Genomic DNA, 20,804 nt, shown 5'->3' with positions numbered 1-20,804 from the left:
TAACATCGTTCGAAAATTATTTAATAATTTATTAATTTTACAAAATTTAAATTGTTTTCGATAAGTTATGCTTAACGAAATTAAAAAAAAAAAAACAATATTCGAATTATTTTTTGATAAATTCTAAACAAAAAAAAAAAAAAAAAAAAAATGGCTGCTATACCTAAATTTATTTCATAACCAATGAAATAACATTTTACACAATTATACGTTAGTTAGAATTTGTATATTTACATCTATGTAATTGATTTAATAAATAATAATAATGATTTTGACACATAAGAACTGAAAAATTAAAAAATAATTTTAAATTAAATGGGGGACAAAAAGAAAAAACAACGAATGAAAAAAAAAATAAATTTAAAATTGTTGTTGACATTATGTAACATAGAGATTAATAAATTTTAATGTTATAAAAATTTATTAGTTTTATCATGTACTGTATTAATAATAATAATAATAATAATTACGGATATTTATACACAGGAATGTAAAATTATCAAAACTTTTTTTTTTTTCTCCCTTTTTTTTAGTACGAGAAATAATTGTTTAGATTTTCCTAATTATTGTTGATATTATTAGGCGTATACAAAAATTTATTTTTAAAAATTTTGCGTTTCGGATCTTTTAACGGGAAAATAAAACAGCATAAGAGTAAATAATAGCGCTCAATAGGTTAAATAATATAAAAGATAAAAAAAAAAAAAATTCATTCATATCTATTTTGGATGTTTTTAAGACTTTGTTTAGTGTTTGTTTGCAATCTAATGTTGTTAAAATATATGCCCAATATAATTAGTTTAGTTAAATTTATTGAAATTATTTTATTTCATACGATATATACTCAATATTCTTTCCTTTCCTTATACATAAAAATACTAATACAAAATATAATGATTAAAATCTTACCTGGTTTATAATCAGAATAAATCCTTTTGTATATATATATGATTATAAATAAATATATTTTGTTATTCGAGTAAAAATTCTTATTATAAATGAGCAAGTTTAATAAAACTTACTTTTTTTAAAGAGAAAAAAAAAAAAAACATATAAACAAAATTAAAAAAAACGTTCGTTACTGATTTTAGGGCCCCGGAAAAATTAACAACAATAAAAAAATTAATACTGCCAACCATATTTTTCGGTTGTTTATTTGTTTTTTTCTTATTCTATGACCAAAAAAAAATGGCGTCCATGGAAGAGAGACCGGGTATGCAAGAGATAAATTTAATGTCTCTTGCATTACCACAATTAAATCAATTAAAAAATCAATTAGATCAGGTATTTTTCATTACAAATTTTATTAAATCACTAAATTTTTTTAACGCAAATATGTCTAAAACATTTTATTTTTTTTTTTATTTAGGAATTGGGTGTTTTTCAAGAATCATTAGAAACATTAAAACTTGCCCAAAACAAATTGACTGAATCGAGCGAAAGTTTAAAAAAAATAACAAAAAACAGTTTGGATTCTGAAATATTGGTACCATTATCTGCGTCTATGTACGTACCTGGAAAAATCATTGATGCAGATAATATTATAATTGATGTTGGTACTGGTTACTATATTAAAAAGGTGCTCAATTTTTTTACCCATACTTTTCTTTATTTCATTTTTAACGATATTTTTAACTTCTATAATGTTATACATTTCATTTATTAAACATTACATACTGTGTTTTATATATTTGCAGAATATTAATGGAGGAATAGATTACTTTAAAAGAAAAGTAGACTTTGTTACTGGGCAAATGGAAAAAATTCAAGCGATTGGAATAGAAAAGAGTAAAGTGAGAGATGCAATAGTAGAAGTAATGGAAATTAAATTGCAAGCTCATCTACAGTCGACTGCAAAACCGGACTCGAAAATATCTTGTTCATTTCATTAAATAACTGTTATTGTGTAATAATTTGAACTTTTTAAATAATTAATTAATTAATTAATTTTATATTTATAAATTTTATAATTCATTTTTTAATTAAACAACTTTCTTAATTTAATAATACCGTTTTTCTCATTACTAAATTTTGCCATGTGTAAATTTAACAATTCAGCTAATAATTATTTCTCTTATAAAATTTAAAAAATAAATAAAATTAATTATTTTTTAAAAATTTGGTGTAAATTTATTTATTATTTATTAAAAATAAATATTAAAGTAAAAATTACTATGACTTCAATTAAGTATTTTTAAATACATTCAATTTTTTCAAAAAATTATTTTATAAGTAAATTTGATAAGAAAATGAAATAAATGTTGTAGGCTCATGCTGGATAAATTACCTCAAGGATGAATGAGTCAGAATAAATCAACGACCCACGCTTTAATAACATTTGATGGCAAAATATAGAATTTTATTAAACATTAGCGTTCATTGTCTGAGACAAATTTTAATCATTTAGTTGGCCGTGTTGAATTTAAAATAAATTAGTTAATTACAAAACAAAAACGGCAACGTCGCCCAAGTGTCATGGAGTCATGACGATGGCATAATAATTTTCAACTAATTTTATCTCTCTTGTTGTAATTTGTTGTTCCTTTTAACATTTAAATAATAAAAATGATTAGATTTAAATTTTAAATGATTGTAGGAATAAAAAAAAAATTTTTTTGCTTTAAATGGACGGTTAGTATAATTAAAATCAGAGTTTTTTGTAATATTTTTTTAAACTTGTTGCTCCTTGCTATGATATCTTATTGTAAAAGTTATTAAATATTCTCATGAGATTAGAGTATTAAACCTCCAAAATTCAAATTCATATAACATCAATATTTAAAAAAATTTTTTATTTTTAAATGACATATATTAATTTTAAAAATAATTTTTTTCCAGTAAAAACAATATTCATTCCTGATAAATATTTCTTATTCATTTTTTTTTTTTTAGGGACCACCTTGTGTGACAATAATCTTTCCAAAAATGTTTGGAAGCCTGACTGTAAGCAAGATTGAAAAATAAAGTAAAATAAATAATTTTTTTTTTTATCATTATTCAAATAAATAATTTTTTTTTTGGAATAAAATTTGTTTTTAGTGTACAAACTTCAACAAGAAGCTCCTCAGCCATTAAAAATTGAACCTCAACAGTATGTCATACCTAGATCAGAATTCTGCGATAATGATTATCACGGTCCACTTTCTAATGCAGAAGCAGTAAAAATGTTAACAAAAGAGGGTCAATATTTAGTTAGAAAAAGTTCTAGCAGTTGTGATAAATTTTTCACACTGTCATTGAGGTGAGTTTGAAATAGCTTAATTTCCTGTACCATGCTATTTGGATTCAAGTAGGATTGTTTTTGTTTGTTTAAGGTTTAATAATAAAGTTCACAATTACAAATTGTTTTACGAGAAAGGTAATTTTTTCGTAAAAAAGGAAAGACTTTTTCAAACTGTTTACGATTTGGTCGCTGATGGATTGGTTACTTTGTACATTGAATTACATGCTGGAAAGTATATAAGTGTTATGCATGGAGAGTGCAATTATGAAAGTTCCCCACATTTTACATTAAACAGAATGAAAAGAGAGAAAACAGTTCCTCCTGTTGTAGAAAAAGTTAAAAATTCATTAAACGAAGAAATCTGTAAAAATCATTCATTTAAAGTTCATAATTTCAAAGGATTGAATTGGTGTGAATTTTGTGGTAATTTTTTATGGGGTTTCACTGCTCAAGGAGTTAAATGTGAAGGTATTTATTTTAATAAATTACTATTTAAGAAACTTTAATAAGTTAATCATACTTAAAGTTCATAATTTGAAAAGATTGAAATCAGAATCAAGTCGATTTTTTTTTTTTAAATTTAGATTGTGGATTCATAGCTCATAATAAATGCTCAGAAAAAGTTCCTAAAGATTGCTGTCCAGATTTAAAACAAAGTAGAGGAGTTTTCGGAATTGATTTGGAAACTCTTGCCAAATCCCACCAAACCCTAAGGCCTTTCGTAATTGATAAATGCATACAAGAAATAGAAAGAAGAGGCGTTAATGTTGAAGGATTGTATAGAGTATCAGGATTTTCAGAAGAAGTCGAATCATTAAAAATGGCTTTCGATAAAGGTAATGAATTATTTTACATTTGTCATTTGTAAACACTTAAAAAGAATGTCATCATTTTTTCTTAAATTTATTTTTTTTAAAGATGGAGAAAAGGCGGATTTAAGCCCTGCCGTTTATGACAACATTCACGTTTTGACCGGTGCTTTAAAATTGTATTTAAGATTATTGCCAATACCTCTTGTTACTTATGATATTCATCCAATATTAATAAAAGCTTTAAGTAAGTTAAAAACTATTTTATTATTCATTTCCGTTTTGTGAAACTTGTCAATATTAATTGAAAAAAATATGTGTTTTCAGAACAATCTTCGGAAAGTGAAGAAATAAAAACTATAAGAAACGCTTTAAATATGCTTCCTCCTGCTCATTATGAAACATTAAAGTACCTGATCAAACATCTACACAAAGTTGTCGAAAGACACGAGTTTACTAAAATGACGACTTTAAACATGGCGACGGTTTTCGCTCCGACATTAATGCCGGTACCTGATCTCAGTAAAGGTATCCCATCGGTGGTAAACGAAATAACCACATTGGAAAAATAATAACTCATCACCTCGTTATTTTTACGTAAACGAATTTCTGTTTTTTTTTTTTTTGTTAACGTTTTATTATTTTTAATTTTTTTATTATTATTAATATTATTATTGTTGTAAGTCGGTAATAAATATTTAACTATTATTATTATTATTATTTTATGTAAAGAAACCGTAATAATTTACCGATTTTACTATTATTATTATTATTATTATTCCTATTGTATTTTATAAGTTATGAGAAATTATTTTATACACAATTATTATTATTATTATTATTATTTGTAATAAGAAATGTTGCACATAATAAAATCAAATTTTTTTTTTTGAAAAATTTACTATTATTATTATTAATATCATTATCTTTTTTTTTTAAAAGTTGTTAGAGACAACGAAAAGAATTTGGAAATGTATATATATTAATTATCATCAATCACTCCCTTTCTCTCTCTCTCTCTCTCTCTCTCCCCAAAGGATTTGATTAAACATTAAATTTGACCTAAATTTATAAAGAAATTGATATTATATAAAGAGAGAGAGAGAGAGAGAGAGATTAAATATATATAGTGACTGGTACAAATTAATCTTAAAAAAAAATTTTTTTAATGCGTAACCACCTACAAATATAATAAATAAATAAAAATTAAAGTTATTAACAAAGTGTAACGGTTATTGGTAACATGCATAATAATGATAATACTACTACAACTACTATTGATAGCTACAACACATTTAAATATTTATTTTGTGGTTTCTCAAACAACCGCATTTTTAAATGAGTAAGTTAAATTAAATAATAATTAATAAAATTTGCGGTTAAAAGTTAAACAATTAATTTCCTGAATTTGTTTTTTTTTTTTTTAATCTTAAAAAAAATGGCGACTTTTTTTTTTTTTTTGTCATATTTATAAAATTTTTTTTTAAGTATAATTCCATTAAATGAAATTAAATAAAAATTTTTTTTAATTGTTTAACTTTTATCGTGTTTTTTTTTTTTTTTTGTTTAAACAATTGCTTATGGTAAACGATTATCATTTGTTATAATAATTAAAAAAAAAGAAAATAGAAGGAAAAAAAATGGCTTCCGTTTTTCGTTTTTAAGCAATTTCAAAACTTGCAACTTCAGCTTAAACTGACAAAAAGATTATGACTACTGTGTATTGGGAATTGTGCAAAAAAAAAAAAAAAAAACTTTTTTTTGTTTTTCGGGGGGTAGATTATTTGTCTCATGGGTAGGTAGGGAAGGGGGGAAAAAAAGAATGAAAAATATCATTGTGAACTTTACTAAAAAAAAAATCAGGGAAAAGTGTCACAAAAAACAAAAGAAGAGGATTATTGTTTCGAAAAGTGTGTTCCTTCATTCACCATGACAACGAACCAACCCCCCCCCCACCATCAAACCAATGGGGGAGGGGGGTTTGTGTTGAATTGATTCCTTTAAATGGAAAGTTTTTCCGACCATCCGGCAGATCATTTTCCTCAAAAATAACCATAATAACTTTTTTATATACAAACAAATTCTTACGTTAAAAAAAAAAAAAAATTTTCTTTTCTTATAGACCACGTTTGGAAACTACGGATGGACATCTTTACATATACGGAGCAAAAGATAAAAATTTATCATTTATGATTTCGGAAAATGGTTACATCAACGTTAACAATTTAAATTTGTATAAAATCGTTAAAGAAGCTAAAGAAGCTTCGACGGCCATATTAAATTTAAAATATACTTCGCTTACGAAATTAGAAGATGACGTTAAATATTTTACGTTGAGTTTAAATCAAATGTCGCAAAGGTTAAACGTTTGCGAAAATGCCATTAACAGTTGGCAAACGGTGAGAAAGGGGAGAGGAGAGGAGGGAAAATGAAAAAAAAAACCGGAAATTAAGTGTGATAAGCTTTTTTTTCCCTCCTTCCCCCTCCCTCTCGTTAACGCCTTCCTAGTGATATGATATCATTCATTTTAATCAAAATCTCATTTTGTAATTATATCATTTAAGCAACAACAACAACAACAACAAAAAAAAGAAAAATTTACTCCAGAAATTACTTTTTTTTTTTTATATATTCGAGCCCCATTAAATACGATAAAAAAAAAAAACACGACATCCTTTTTTTTCCTTTTTTTTCCTTTTTACCTTTTTTTCCTTTTTTTCAAATTGAAATTTTTTTCTCTCTCTCTGTGTGTGTGTTTTACCTTAACGGTAGTAAAATGAATTTTTTATTATCTTACTTAGCGTTTATTTTTTTCTCAGAATTTCTCTCTCTCTCTTATCCCCCACTCCCACCCCCTTATTTAATATAATAATAATCATTTTTTAGGGTTCTAATAGTAATGGAGTTTTACCTTTTCAATTTTTAATGAAAATTAATAAATTAGAAAGGAGAGTTAAAACGATTATGAGAAATTTAGCAAGACAAGAATGTCAAAGCGATCCTTGCATGAACGGCGGTACCTGTTTGGATAAATATTTAGATTACGAATGTAAATGTTTAGAAGGTTGGGAGGGTAAAATGTGCGAGAAAGATATTAACGAATGTGCAAGATTTGCTGGTAGCGATTTGGGTTGTCAAAATGGAGCCACTTGCATAAACAAACCTGGAATTTACGAGTGAGAAAATTTTTTTTAACAATTTTCCAATTTTCCACCATCGATCATCTTTTAAATAATTTTGGAAAATTTTTAAGGTGCGTATGTTCTGCGGGTTGGTACGGTTTACATTGTACAAGAAGATCTAACGATTGTAGTTCAGGTCCGCAAGGTGAACTGTGCGGTCACGGAACTTGTATAACTCAAACTACCGGAAGTAAAGGTTACACTTGCATATGCGAACAGGTAATGATTTGAAATTTAAAAAAAAAAAAATTTAAGGAGTCTCTGGAATAAATTCAAAATGTTTTTAAGGGTTGGAAAACGGATGGAGTAAATCCAGCTTGTAATATAGATGTTGATGAATGTGCCACGTTTCCCTGTTCCAGAAATCCGTTGGTCACTTGTCATAATATTCCCGGAAGTTTTTTTTGCGGAACTTGTCCACCTGGTAATTTTTATTATTTTATTATTAATTTAAAAACAAAAAGGAAGTAAATGTTAATTACCGCGTGATTTAGGATACACCGGAAATGGATTCTCGTGTTCAGACGTTAACGAATGTCTAATACAAAATGGTGGATGTTCCGTTCAACCTATGGTTCAATGCATTAATACCGAAGGTTCAAGTAAATGCGGTCCCTGTCCCCCGGGATATTTAGGAGATGGAAAAACGTGTACGTTTGTCGGAAAATGTCACGTCGATAATGGCGGATGCAGTCCTAATGCTAGATGTCAAGGTGATACCTTATTTCAAATCGGAAAATTTTTTAAAAAGGCACGTGAAAAATAATAAAACCTAAAATTTAAATTTAAAGAAATTGGAAATAACGTTCAATGCCAATGTCAACCGGGATATACGGGAACGGGAATAGGACCGTTCGGATGTGAATTGACCGGATCGGGAACGTTAAATCCCTGTCAACCGAATCCATGTAAAAATTCTGGAAGATGTTACGTGACTTTAAATCAAAATTTTACTTGCGTTTGTTCGGCAGGATATACAGGTACGCAAAACTCCATCGCGAAAGAAGAGGTATAACTAGGTTAACGTTAACAAGAAATTTCTTATTAACAGGAAGAACATGTTCGATTCGTAAGAATCAATGCAGTTCGAATCCTTGTCAAAATGGCGGAACGTGTATTTCAAGAGGAGATTTTTTTTTCTGTCGTTGTACATCATCATTTACCGGAAGATATTGTCAAAAAGAAAGACAAAGTAAATTTTTACATTTTTATATCAAACTTTAAACTTTATAAATTTTTTTTTTTAAACCGGAAATAAAAACTTTTTTAGGTTGTGGAGGTTACATGACTGCTGACGAGGGCGAATTACAATTTCCTCCTTCGAATTCTAGTTCCGTTAAATATAATCATAATTTAAATTGTGCTTGGATACTTATAGTTAATAGTTCTCTCGTTATTAACGTAACTTTTGAATATTTTGACCTGGAATCCGCTCCTGAATGTCAAATGGATTGGGTTCAGGTAACCAAACAAAAAGAAAAGTTTATATATAATTAAATTTAAATTTAGAAAAAAAATTCAATTAAAATTTTATTTTTTAAATTAGATCCACGATGGTAAATCTGCGGGTGACCACATAATTGGAAAATTTTGTGGTAAAAATCTTCCCAATAATGGAACTATAATTAGTACGACCAATTACATTTATATGTGGTTCAAATCAGATAGTTCGAAAAGCGGAAATGGTTTTAAATTAACGTGGAAAGCCGTTAACCCAGGTTAATTTCAATTTCGATATAATCCTTCTTTTTTTTTTTGTTCAGAAAATAAATAGTATAAAAATTTTCTTTTTTTTTTTTCTGTTAAGTATGCGGAGGAGCCGTTAATGCAAGCATACACGGAACGATAAAATCCCCAGGTTCTCCCGGTAAATATCCACCGAATAGGGATTGTTTATGGTTGGTAACGGCACCGCTTGGTAAAAGAATTTCATTTACATTTTTCGAAGTGTATATAGAATCTCATCAAAACTGCAGCTACGACTTTTTAGAGGTGAAAAAAAAAACTTAATAAACGGGATTCATATAAAAAAAAAAAAAAATCGAAAAACCGTTAAAAAAACAGTACTTTTCTCTTAAATTTTTATTATAACGTAATAAATTTATCCCCCCCCTTATCCCTCTCCCTCTCCCCTCGTAAAACACGATAATTTTTCGTTAATTTTAACTTAAAATTTTTTTTTTTTAAAAATAGTTTCACGAAGGTTTAACATTGGACAGTCCATTAATGGCCAAATATTGCAATACGACCATACCACAACCTTTAACAACTCCAGGTAACACGGCATTAATTTATTTTCATTCCGATCAATATCAATCTGACAGAGGATTTCAAATTGCTTTTCATCCCATACCAGGTAAGTAAATTTCCTCCCCCCCCTCTCCCCCTTTACGAGGTAATAAAAAACGACGGCGTAAAACAAAAAAAAAAAAAAAATTAAATCGTTTGTTGGCATTAATTTTTTATTTATTTATTTATTTAAACGACCGATTATTCCAATTTTTTTTTTTTTTTTTTATTGTTCGCTCGTTTGTTCGCTCGTTTGTTGTTTGTTTCGACAAACGCACGACAAACGAATCCCCCTTTTTTTTTTTATTTCGATTAAATTCTGATGTTAACATTTAAAAAAAATTTTTTTTTTTTTTATTCCAATAATAAATCAGGATATCCAGGTTGCGGTGGAATATTTACAAGCAGAAGAGGAGAAATATCACCACCGATGGAAGGAGGAAGATACATAAAAAATATGGATTGTGCATGGTTAATTAAATTAAATGGTAATTTGAGAATAAAAATTGAATTTTCAACATTTAAATTAGAAGATGATACGAATTGCAATACGGATTTCGTCGAGGTAAACAAACGAATACCTGATAAGAGTTATCACTTAAACAAACATTAATTATTTTATTAAAAAAAAAAATGGATCGTTTTAGATTCGTGAGGGTTCGGATATAACATCGCCATTAATTGGACGTTATTGTGGATTTAGAATCCCACCGATAATAGAATCGGAAGGAAATGTTTTATTCGTTAGGTTTTATGCAGATAATACAATCGAAGCCAGCGGTTTCCGGTTAACTTACAGATCCGGTAAAGACAAAAAACCATTTCCCTATTTTTATTAAAAGTGTAAATTTATAAATAACATTTTTTTTTATTTATAAAAAAAAAAAAAATTAAAAAGTTTGCAGCGAAACATTAACGGAAGAAAGTGGATCATTACAATCTCCCGGATATCCTACAAAATACAAAAGTCAAGAGGAATGCGTGTTTGTTATAAAACAACCGCCAGGAAAAATAATTCAATTAGAATTTCAAGATTTTGAATTTGAACAAATTTCCGTTTGTTTTTACGATTATCTTGAGGTTGTAGAATTTTTTCTTTTCTTTTATATTTATTCAAGTCGTTTGTTATGATACGACAAATATTGTTTGAATAATTTTTTTTTTATGAATAAATGTTCTCTCTCTCTCTCTCTCTCATTCATTTTTCCACGGTTATTGAGTGTTAAATGGATCGGAAGTAATGATGCGTTACAAAACATTCAAAAGAACATAAAAAATTTTTTTTACTTTCTTTCATTCGACAACAAAAGAACCTTCCCCCTCCCCCCTCGATTTATTTATCGGAGTTCATTTTCTTCTTCTTCTCTCTCACAACCCCCCCTCTTTACTATCAAGTAATCGTTTTACATGGTAATAATATCACGAATATTTAGAAAATTTTTTTTTTAGATAAGAGATGGACCCACAGAATCAAGTCCACTCATTAAGAGATACTGTGGAAGTGACAGGCCTCCGACGATAGTGTCCACACACAATTACCTATGGATAAAAATGGTGACGGATAACGATATCGAAATGAAAGGATTTTATGCCAATTACACAACGATCGATGTTTGTTAGTATGCCCTTTTGCATTCCCTCCCTCCCTCCCTCCCGCCATCTTGATTATTTTACATAAAATTATTTTTAGCTTGCGGTGGTATACACACCGATCCGGAAGGTGAAATTTTAAGTCCATCAGAATACGGTTCGTATCCACCGAATAGAGATTGTCGTTGGGCCATAGTCGGAAAACCCGGTGAAGTTATACAATTGACATTCAACACATTCAAATTAGAATTTCATCAAAGATGTCAATTTGATTTTCTTGAGGTTTTCGATAATAGTTCGGCGACGAAAGAAGGAGCTCTCATGGGAAGGTATACCTTAAAATTTTTTTCGTAAACGTTAATAAAAAAAAATAAAATTTAAATCCCTTGTCCGTTTGTTTATTTGTTTGTTTTAAAGATTTTGCGGAGAAGAAATACCGCCATTGCTCACGACTACGGGTCACATAATGACGATTGTTTTTCATTCCGACACGAGTCTTTCGATGGATGGATTTACGGCATCGTACAGGCTCGTAAATATGTCAACTCGTAAGTCTTACAACGTGACCTTTTATTTCCTTTTTTAACCTTTTACCTTTTCCCTTTTTCCTCTTTCTTTTTTTAATTGTAATTTATTTATTTATTTAGTTTGCGGTGGTAATTATTTTACAAATACTGGAATATTAAAAAGTCCAAATTATCCAAAACCTTATCCGAATGCAAAAACTTGCGTATGGACTATAAAAGTACGTTTAATTATTATTATTATTATTTTAATAAGAATATAAAATAAATTTAAAATCGAATAAAATTGTTTTCTTTTGTGTGTGTGCGTGTGCGTGTTAGGTCGAATACGGTAATAAAATAGCTTTGGATGTAATTAATTTTACGTTGGAAGGAAACACACTCGTGGAAAATCGTCAATGTTCTTTTGATTATTTGGAAATAAGAGATGGAGGATACGAATCGAGTCCTCTCATTGGACGATATTGCGGTAATAAAATCCCTAAAAGAATCGTATCACAAAGCAATTCGATATATTTGAAATTTAAATCCGATAGTACGTTTCCAAGCACTGGATTCTGGATAAAATGGGATGGAACGTTGACTGGTGACTAACCTTTTCTGGAATTTTAAATTTTTATTTAAAGGAAAATTTTTACGCGGATTCATAAAAATTCATAACGTTTTAATTTTTATTAAGGTTGCGGAGGTACTTTAACATCCGTCACCGGAAGTATAATATCACCCAACTATCCAGAACCTTACGGTGCTAATTCTCTTTGTTATTATAAAATAATTGTTGCTTCGGGGAGTAAAATAACCCTTAATTTTATGGATCTCGATTTGGAAAATTCTGGACCCTGTTTAATGGACTTTATTGAGGTAATTTGTAATCGAGATTTTAAATCCGGATTCCAGGAAAATAAATAAATAAATAAAAAATTATCTCATCTTATTAATTTTTCAAGAAAAAAAAAAATTTAAATTATTTTACAGGTTTTCGACGGTTTAGACGAATCCGGAAAATCTTTGGGAAAATTTTGTAGCAGCACAAATCATCCTGCGACAGTTACATCCTCACGTAATCAAATGTCAATTAAATTTCAATCGGATGTTAGAACGTCCGGAAAAGGTTTTTACTTAAAATATAAAACAGGTACGGATAAATAAAATGTGAAAAAGAAAAGTCTTTTCGACCCCCGAAAAATCAGTATAATAATAATAATATTTTTTTTTGTTTCCGCATTCTTTTAGAATGTAACACGAATTTAACCGGATTTCGCGGAGTCATTGAAAGTCCTAATTTTCCACAAAAATTTCCACCAGGTACCTCTTGTACCTGGGTAATAATGGCACCATTAGGAAATAAAATCAACATATCATTTTCCGATTTTCGTTTTGCTAGTTCTTGCAACGATGATTACATCGAGGTAACTTTTTTTAACGAAAAAGTTCTTCGTCGGTTGATAATAATAATAATAATAATTTTTTGTATTTAAATTTAGATTCAAGAGGGTAATCCAAATCCAACAAATACGATTGGTAAATTTTGTAATACGAATCGGCCATCTTTTATAGCATCGTCTCTCGATAGAGTTTATGTTAAATTTAAATCAAGCGAATCGAGTTTCCAGGGAAATTTTCGCGCCGAATGGGTTATTAATGGTATAGCCCCCCCCCCCCCAAAATCTCATTATCATTATTTAATTAACTTGAGTTTTCTTCCTTTTTTAAATTGTTTTTCATTTCAGGTTGCGGTGGAACTTTTATCAAACCCCAAGGAACGTTTAAAAGTCCAAATTATCCAAAAGTTTATCCTCCAAATACTTTATGTGAATATTTTATAACTGTTGATCCTTCTTTGAGTATAACCCTAAGCATCGAAGATATTAACATGGAAGCTCTTAGGGACTGTTTTGGAGATTCTCTCGAAGTAAGCAATAATTAAGCAACCGGGAGGGGGGAGGAATAAAAAATTATTTAATGTGATATCTTTAAATTTATTCGAGTATAGATTTACGGAGGTTCTGATAGTGAGGCTCCATTGCTTGCCAAACTCTGTCACAAGACTCCAAAACCTGTTTTGATCGAATCATCTGGAAATCAAATGTACATAAGGTTTAAATCCGATTTAATAACTGGAGGAACTGGATTTTTCGCGGAGTACACAACGAAACCTGCTTGTAACCTGATTTTTTATAAGTAAATTTTTTTTTTTTTAAAAACATTTCCGCCATTTTTTGTTTTTTTTAAATATAATTTTCCAGCTTGCGGAGGTATGCAAATATCAAACGAAGGTACCATTATGTCTAGAAATTATCCTAAAAATTACAACGCTATGGATAATTGTTTATGGATCGTACAGGTTGATATTAATCATAGAGTACGATTGAATTTCGAAGAATTTGATTTGGCTTCCTCATCACCGACGTGTAATGGCACTTACGTCGAAGTAAGACATTTTCAAATAATTTTTTTTTTTTTACGATTTAATTTCAACGAGAGAATAATGTCTTATATAAATAAAAAATAGGTATACGACGGTCCTGCATCAGGTTTTCCTCTATTGTTAAAGCACTGCGGTAACACCCTTCCAACTCCGAATCCGGTATTTTCAACATCTTATTATTTAGCTGTTAAAATGAGAACCGACAAAGGATTCACAGCCAAAGGATTTAAAGCTTCCTTTCAAATGGTTATTAAAAAATCTATTTCCTTTGATCGCGATTTCCTTTTACTACGAAATAATAATAATAATAATTTTTAGGAATGTGGAGCGGAACTCACAGTTTACGAACCTGGCGTAATAACTCCATCGGATTATATGCAAATACGTGTTAAATCGGAAAATTGTAGTTGGACTTTAATATCGCCCGAACCTGGTAGGTACATTAGGTTGGAAAATTTTTTCTCTCTCCTTTTTGAAGTTATTAATTAATTAATTTTACAGATGGTCACATAACTATGACGGTATCCACAATGGATGTGACAGATTCAGAAACGTGTAACGAAAATGCTTTGTATGCGTACGACGGTAACAGTCATAATGCGACACTGATAGGAGCCTATTGCGGAAGAAGAACTCATCTCCCGATTGTATCCCAAGGGAACGTTTTATTCATCGAATTAGATCAAAATCATTACAACACAATAGAATTTTGGGCAACGTATTCATCGTCGACGAGCGCTTGTGGTGGAGTTTTAAAAGGAGAACAAGGAAGTTTTGCATCACCCGGTTATCCAAAGAGTTATCCGACAAATTCCGAATGCGTGTGGTCATTACAAGCAGCATCCGGTAAAAAAAATGAGAGAGAGAGAGAGAGAGAGAGAGAGGGTCATGTCGACCCTTATAAATTAATTATTTTTAATTTAAAAGTATATATATATAAAACAGGGAAAATCACTTTTACTTACAGGAAACGGAGTGGAAATCAATTTTAAAACGTTTGACTTGGAAGAAAGCGAACATTGCAACGAAGAATATGTTGAAATACGTGAAAAAGAAATTTCTGGAAAACTTTTAGGAGTTTATTGCGGTCAAAATGCTCCCACAAATTTAACTGCTCACAATGCCGTTTGGATTAAATTTAGAAGTAGTAGAATGGGAACCGGAAAAAGAGGATTCCTTGCGGATTACACTCTAGGTAAAATGATTATTATTCTTTTTTTTTGGGGGGGGAGGGGGAATCCCTGGTGTGTATGTGTGCGTGCGTGCGTACAACGAGTTGTTAAAAAAAAAAACATTAAATCCGACGCCATATTGAAAATATTAAATTTTTCTCCTATTTAATTTTTCCTCTCGAACGTAATTAATAACTTTTGAATGTTTTCGATTTCCTTTTATTTAATTAATTAATTATTATAATAAATAATTATTATTATCATCACGAGAGGAAAATATCACGAATCGAAACTTGAAATTTTCTTTTTTCCATTTCCTCTTCCCCCTCTTTCTCTCTCTCTCTCTTTCTTTTTAATAACCGTATCGTAATCACATAAAATTTTTTTTTCTTTCAAAATGACGTCATTTTAAAATTTCTATCATCGAAAATTTGTGTGGGTGGGGGGGGGAGAAGAAGGGTATCGATTTCGAATTTAAAATTTTCCTCTTAAACTCAATAATAATAATAAAACAATTTATCGTGACGTCAAATATTTCTTTGTTTAACTTATGTTCAAAAACCGGAAACTAACTAACTAAAATCATTTTAATAGATTTCAATTAACCAATAATAATCGTTTTCTTTTAATCATCATCATCATCATTCCTTATTACTTTTTTTTTAAACCATAACGATAATAATAATAATAATTTATTGATTTTTTTTCTTTCGTTCGTTTATTAAAAAAAAAAAAAAAGAGAAACATTAAAAAGTTTTTTTTTTAAGAAAAAAAAAAAATTACTAAAAAGTTATTATGTTATTTAAGAATAAGAATAAGAAGAAAAGATAAGAAGAAGAAGAAGAAAAAAAGGAAATAATAATAATAATAATAAAGGTTTTAAATTTTTTTTTTAATAAAAAAAAAAACCTTTTTTTGTTCTCTCGGTGTGCTTTTATCAAAAATAAATTGAGCCGCAAATTAATAATTTTACCAAGTTTTAAAAAAAAAAACTTTTCCTCCTTTTTCTTTTTTTTTCTTCGTTCGTGTTAAAGTGAAAAATGAAAGTTTTTAAAAAAAAAAAAAAAAAAAAAAAAGTTTTTTAAGCACACTTGTTGAAAAAGTTAAAAAAAGAATTTTATTTATTAATTTGGATTTTTCCAGTTTTTGGAAACGAATTAACTGGTACGTCTGGAGAAATAGCAAATCCATTTTATCCGAATCCTTTCATGTATCATATAGATAACATTAACTGGAGAGTAACCGTTGGATTTGGTAGCGCCGTTAAAATAACATTTAAACAAATACACATGGATGATTTTTATTCCGTTATGTGTTTATCATCATTAACTGTAAGTTTTTTCTTCTGCTTTACCCTTTTTTTCTATTTCCGGTTTATATTGAGCAAAAAAATTTTTTTTTAAAAGATTTTCGACGGTTACGATGAAACTGCACCGAATTTAGTTAAAGTTTGCGGTTTGAATAAACCAGATTCCGTCGTATCGAGTTCAAATGTCGTTTATATCGTTTTCACTCATTCTCAAGTCATACACGGATCTTTATTTCTTCTCGAATGGACGGAAGTGACGAAACCCGGAAACGTCATACAAACTACGACGACTCGTATTTTAATTTTTTTTTTCTTATTTTTTTATTCTTTGTCGACGATTAACGATTTTGTATTGAAATTTGTTTTGTTTTTCGTTCCAGCATCCCTTTGCGGAGGATTAATCGATTTAACATCTTGGAAAAACAATTCCGTCATTCTTAACAATCCTGATTGGCCCGAACCTTACACTACGAATCTCGAATGCATTTGGGAAATCGAATGTCCGGATTACGAACATTTAACGTTGACGATAAATGTTCTTTCTCTCACCCATTATCCGAATTGTTTAAATTCTCATTTGGGTATATTTTCCAAAACATACGAAGGGGATTGGAAAGAAGAAAAAAGATTTTGTCAAAGAAACGAAACCGATGAAACCGTGTCTACTGCTAATTTTATGAAAGTCGTTTTTAGTTCCGGTTATTATGAAAGAGCTTTGCTTTCTGCAACCGTTCAAAAAGGTGAAGACATTTTTTTTTTTTATATGATCCATCTTTATGAAACAATCGTAACACCCGTTTGTTTGTTTGTTTGTTTTTTTCCGTAATAATAGCCTGTGGGAATTCGATAAGGAAAAGCAATGGCGTCATCAAATTCGACATGAAAGATTACACTATGAAAACATGGTCGAATGATAATTTTTTCTGTCATTGGGATATAACAGTAAGTCCAGGTAAAAAAATTCGGGTGACATTTAAAGAATTCGATTTGAAAACTACACCGCATCAAACGTGTACGAATAAATACGTTATGGTAAGTAAAAAGATTTCCGTTTCCGTATAAATAATGATAAAAAATAATAATAATTATTTTATTTAATCGAACGTAAAAAAAAGCTACGAAATGGTGGATCCGATGATTCTCCTTTACTCGGCGATGGGATTTATTGCGATTTTCCACAAATGATCCCTCTCACAACATCAAATAAATTATACATAAAAGCAAAAACTTCAAATCAAGACGCTGTAAGTATAAAAAAAAAAAAAAAGGTTAAACCTTTTTTTCCTTTTTTTTCTTCCTTCTTTCCTTCCTCTCTCTTTCTGTTTCTCTCTCTTTTTACCATTTTATTATTTCATCAAACGCGGTTTATATTAATGACTTTCCTCATCTTCCTCCTCCTCATCTTTATATCCTAATATTTAAATTGAAAGTTTTAAAAACTTTTCAGAGTTTTGTTATGAATTATGAGGAAATTTCACCCGATTGCGGGAGAAGAGTGAAATTAGATGAAAATTTTAATATAACCGTTATTTCATCTCCCGATTATCCAAACATACCGCCGTCTAAAATTGAATGCGTTTGGACTTTTACCACATCTGGAACTCATCGTTTACAAATCGATTTTCTAGAAAGATTCGATTTGAAAGTATCATCCGGGTATGCGCAAAATTTAAATCAAATCATCATTATTATTTTCCCCCTTTCGTCAACTTTCGAGTTTTTTTTTTTTTGCAGTTGCGAAGAAGAATATGTGGAAATCAGAGATGGCGGTACGATTTTAAGCGAAGAATTGGGAAGATTTTGTACGGAAAAACCAAGTTCCGTTAAATCCACCGGAAATATGTTATTCGTTAAATATTACACGAATACGACGAATCCTAAAAACGGTTTCAAAGCTCAGGTTTCTTTAGGTACCGAAGAATTCACGACTCTACTCTTTTGCCTCTCACATAAGAACAAAAATTAATGTTTATGTGTATAATTACGACAGCTCGATGCGGCGGCGTTATAAGAAGCACGTCTGGAATAATAACATCTCCAGAATATCCAAATAAATACGTTTACGACACGGAATGCCGTTGGGAAATCGAAACTCAACCCAAATTCAAAATTCAAATATCATTCGAGGATTTAGATTTACCAATTAATAAAACAAAAACGGTTAAAGCCGATTTGTCTTACGTGACGCCTCGTGAGTTTTCAAAATAATTTTTCCCCGTTAATAAAAAAAAAAAAAAAAAGAAAAGAGGAAATCATTAATTTTTTATGTTTCAGGTTTTCGATCACCCTTCACACCGTGGGTATCTCGATTCATGGATAATTTAAATCAAACGAATTGCACGTCTGATGCGTATTTATACGTGGAAGAACCCGGTCCTCCGGATACTTCGCCCCCCATAAACAATATGGCATATTTGTCCGTTTATCAAATTCTTGCATCTTTAAAAAATCCAAACGTCATGCTCGGATATGTTTGTAATAACGAACACGTGGTACCCATAAGATCTTCTGCTAATAAAATGATAATAGAATATAAAAGTGCTTCTTCTTCTTCTTCTTCATCTTCTTCATTGGTATCTCCGAGAGGTTTTAAATTATCATTTACATCCGTCGGTAGAGGTAAATTTTTTTTTTATTTCTTTCTTTCCCGCCCCGCCTCTCTTCTCCCCTCTCTCCACCCTCAAACAAAAAAAAATTCTAACCGCTTATATAATATTTAAATTTTTTATTTCACTTCCGGTTTGTATATATATGAACGTAATAAGAAATTAATTTCTTCGTTTTCTATCTTTCTCTACCCCTCTCTCTCTTTCTCTAATTTTACTTTTAAATGGATTTTTAATTCGATATAAAAAATCTTGTTTTAATATTTTATTCACCCTCTTTTGAATTTTTTTATTCACCCTCGGAATTTTCCGACAGGAAAAACAAAACAAACGGAACGTATAAATAATTTAACGAAAAATCAAAAAAAAAAAAAACTTTTTCCAACTCGGTTTCCATTAATTCGTTTGTTTCCATCAATCAATATTAAATAAAACATGGGGGGAAGGGCAAAAAAAATTCATATTTTTTATATTATTTGTATAAGAAATGTAAACAAGTGTAAGAAAATAATATGTGCGTGAAAGAGAGAGGGAGAGAGAGTGGAAACAACTCGAAAAAAAAAAATTTCCAGTGACGCGAATATTATTTAACAATGTCAACAAAATAAGAATGAGAAAAATATGTCAAAAGGTAATAAGGAATAATAAGGATGAGTGAGAAGACATTTGAATAAAAAATATATATCAGAAAAGTGACAGAGAAAGAGAGAGAGAGAGAAAGGAAAATTCTCCAGCATTCTGAATAAATAAATAAATAAATAAAAAAACATTCGTTATGAAAAATCTCCATAAGAATAATTAAAACGGACCGAAAAGAAAACGACAGCGTGAAACATTATTATTATGTAAACGCAACAAACAAACAAACAAAAAATAAAAATAAATAAAATGGAAAAACGAATAAAATTAAAAAAATGAGTTAAAGAACGAACGAACGAACGAATGAATGAATGAATGAATGAATGAATAAATAAATGCTCGAATGAATTTTCCAAGTATTAAATTTAACGCGTTTTCTCTCATTTATTATTATCTGTCACGGATAACCAAATCCTCCTCTTCCCTCCCCCTTCCCTCCCCCACTCCCCCCAAAAAAAAATTATTTTGATTCGTGCGTGCGTGCGTGCGTGCGTGCGTGTGCGTGTGCGTGTACACGCGCACATTTCGAGTTATTTTCATCCTTATTGTTTTTCCTATCCGTTCACACAAATTTTCCAGTAGATAAAATTTCGATAATTTTCTTCTTAAATTCATTAAAAGATTCATTTAAGTGGTAAATTAATAATATAATATCGAATTAAATAAATTAAATTATCAACAAACAAAAAAAACAAAGGAAAAAAAAGGAAAAATTTTGAAAGTCATTACACAATAAAAAAAAACTTTTCAATTCTCTTTTCCTCAACACGCGGAAAATGCACCCGCAGTTCGATAATAATAATAATAATAAAACTTTTCTTTGTTTGTGATTTGGTTTTTTTAAATGTTTTCGATCATCCATTGTTTTTCTCGATATAAAAAAGCCAATAATAATTATAATAATAAACGAGAGAGAGTTTTAATTATTTTTCTCATTCATTCATTCAGTCATTCATTCATTAATTAACGTTTTGAAAATTAGAACAGCAGAAGCAGGAGCAACAGCAAAATCGTTTTTTTTTTTATCCTTTTC

At 29.4% G+C, this 20,804-nt stretch overlaps 3 protein-coding genes across 3 annotated transcripts; all 3 read left to right on the top strand.

Annotated features, from left to right (window-relative positions):
- Positions 1 to 1,188: 1,188 nt before the first annotated feature.
- Positions 1,189 to 2,004, top strand: Phum_PHUM104940 (prefoldin subunit, putative; the record flags this gene model as incomplete). Its single annotated transcript, XM_002423979.1, has 3 exons — positions 1,189 to 1,284; positions 1,370 to 1,579; positions 1,698 to 2,004. The coding sequence occupies 3 exons, from the start codon at positions 1,189 to 1,191 to the stop codon at positions 1,890 to 1,892; spliced, it is 501 nt and encodes a 166-aa protein (XP_002424024.1). The 3' UTR covers positions 1,893 to 2,004.
- A 770-nt stretch (positions 2,005 to 2,774) lies between these two features.
- Positions 2,775 to 4,604, top strand: Phum_PHUM104930 (N-chimaerin, putative; the record flags this gene model as incomplete). The annotated part of the gene is made up of 6 exons (XM_002423978.1): positions 2,775 to 2,943; positions 3,040 to 3,241; positions 3,315 to 3,691; positions 3,808 to 4,059; positions 4,142 to 4,279; positions 4,360 to 4,604. The coding sequence occupies exons 1-6, from the start codon at positions 2,802 to 2,804 to the stop codon at positions 4,602 to 4,604; spliced, it is 1,356 nt and encodes a 451-aa protein (XP_002424023.1). The 5' UTR covers positions 2,775 to 2,801.
- A 1,219-nt stretch (positions 4,605 to 5,823) lies between these two features.
- Positions 5,824 to 18,012, top strand: Phum_PHUM104920 (cubilin, putative; the record flags this gene model as incomplete). The annotated part of the gene is made up of 37 exons (XM_002423977.1): positions 5,824 to 5,831; positions 6,155 to 6,431; positions 6,919 to 7,208; positions 7,286 to 7,433; positions 7,503 to 7,638; positions 7,709 to 7,927; positions 8,006 to 8,194; positions 8,266 to 8,406; positions 8,485 to 8,675; positions 8,761 to 8,932; positions 9,022 to 9,206; positions 9,408 to 9,570; positions 9,878 to 10,068; positions 10,151 to 10,307; positions 10,402 to 10,583; positions 10,953 to 11,118; positions 11,194 to 11,422; positions 11,511 to 11,641; positions 11,741 to 11,838; positions 11,939 to 12,203; positions 12,297 to 12,478; positions 12,593 to 12,752; positions 12,851 to 13,026; positions 13,102 to 13,261; positions 13,348 to 13,529; positions 13,611 to 13,779; positions 13,864 to 14,048; positions 14,130 to 14,291; positions 14,364 to 14,478; positions 14,547 to 14,891; positions 15,013 to 15,240; positions 16,361 to 16,548; positions 16,624 to 16,819; positions 16,907 to 17,266; positions 17,359 to 17,558; positions 17,642 to 17,770; positions 17,974 to 18,012. Coding segments are annotated over 37 exons (6,714 nt in total), but the record flags the coding sequence as incomplete, so codon positions are not given.
- Positions 18,013 to 20,804: the final 2,792 nt, after the last annotated feature.

Source organism: Pediculus humanus, genomic scaffold (genome assembly GCF_000006295.1).
Source record: "Pediculus humanus corporis 1103172107455 genomic scaffold, whole genome shotgun sequence".
NCBI lineage: Eukaryota > Metazoa > Arthropoda > Insecta > Psocodea > Pediculidae > Pediculus > Pediculus humanus.
Note: the sequence above shows the minus strand (reverse complement) of the source record. Positions and strands in the feature narration are given on the sequence as shown.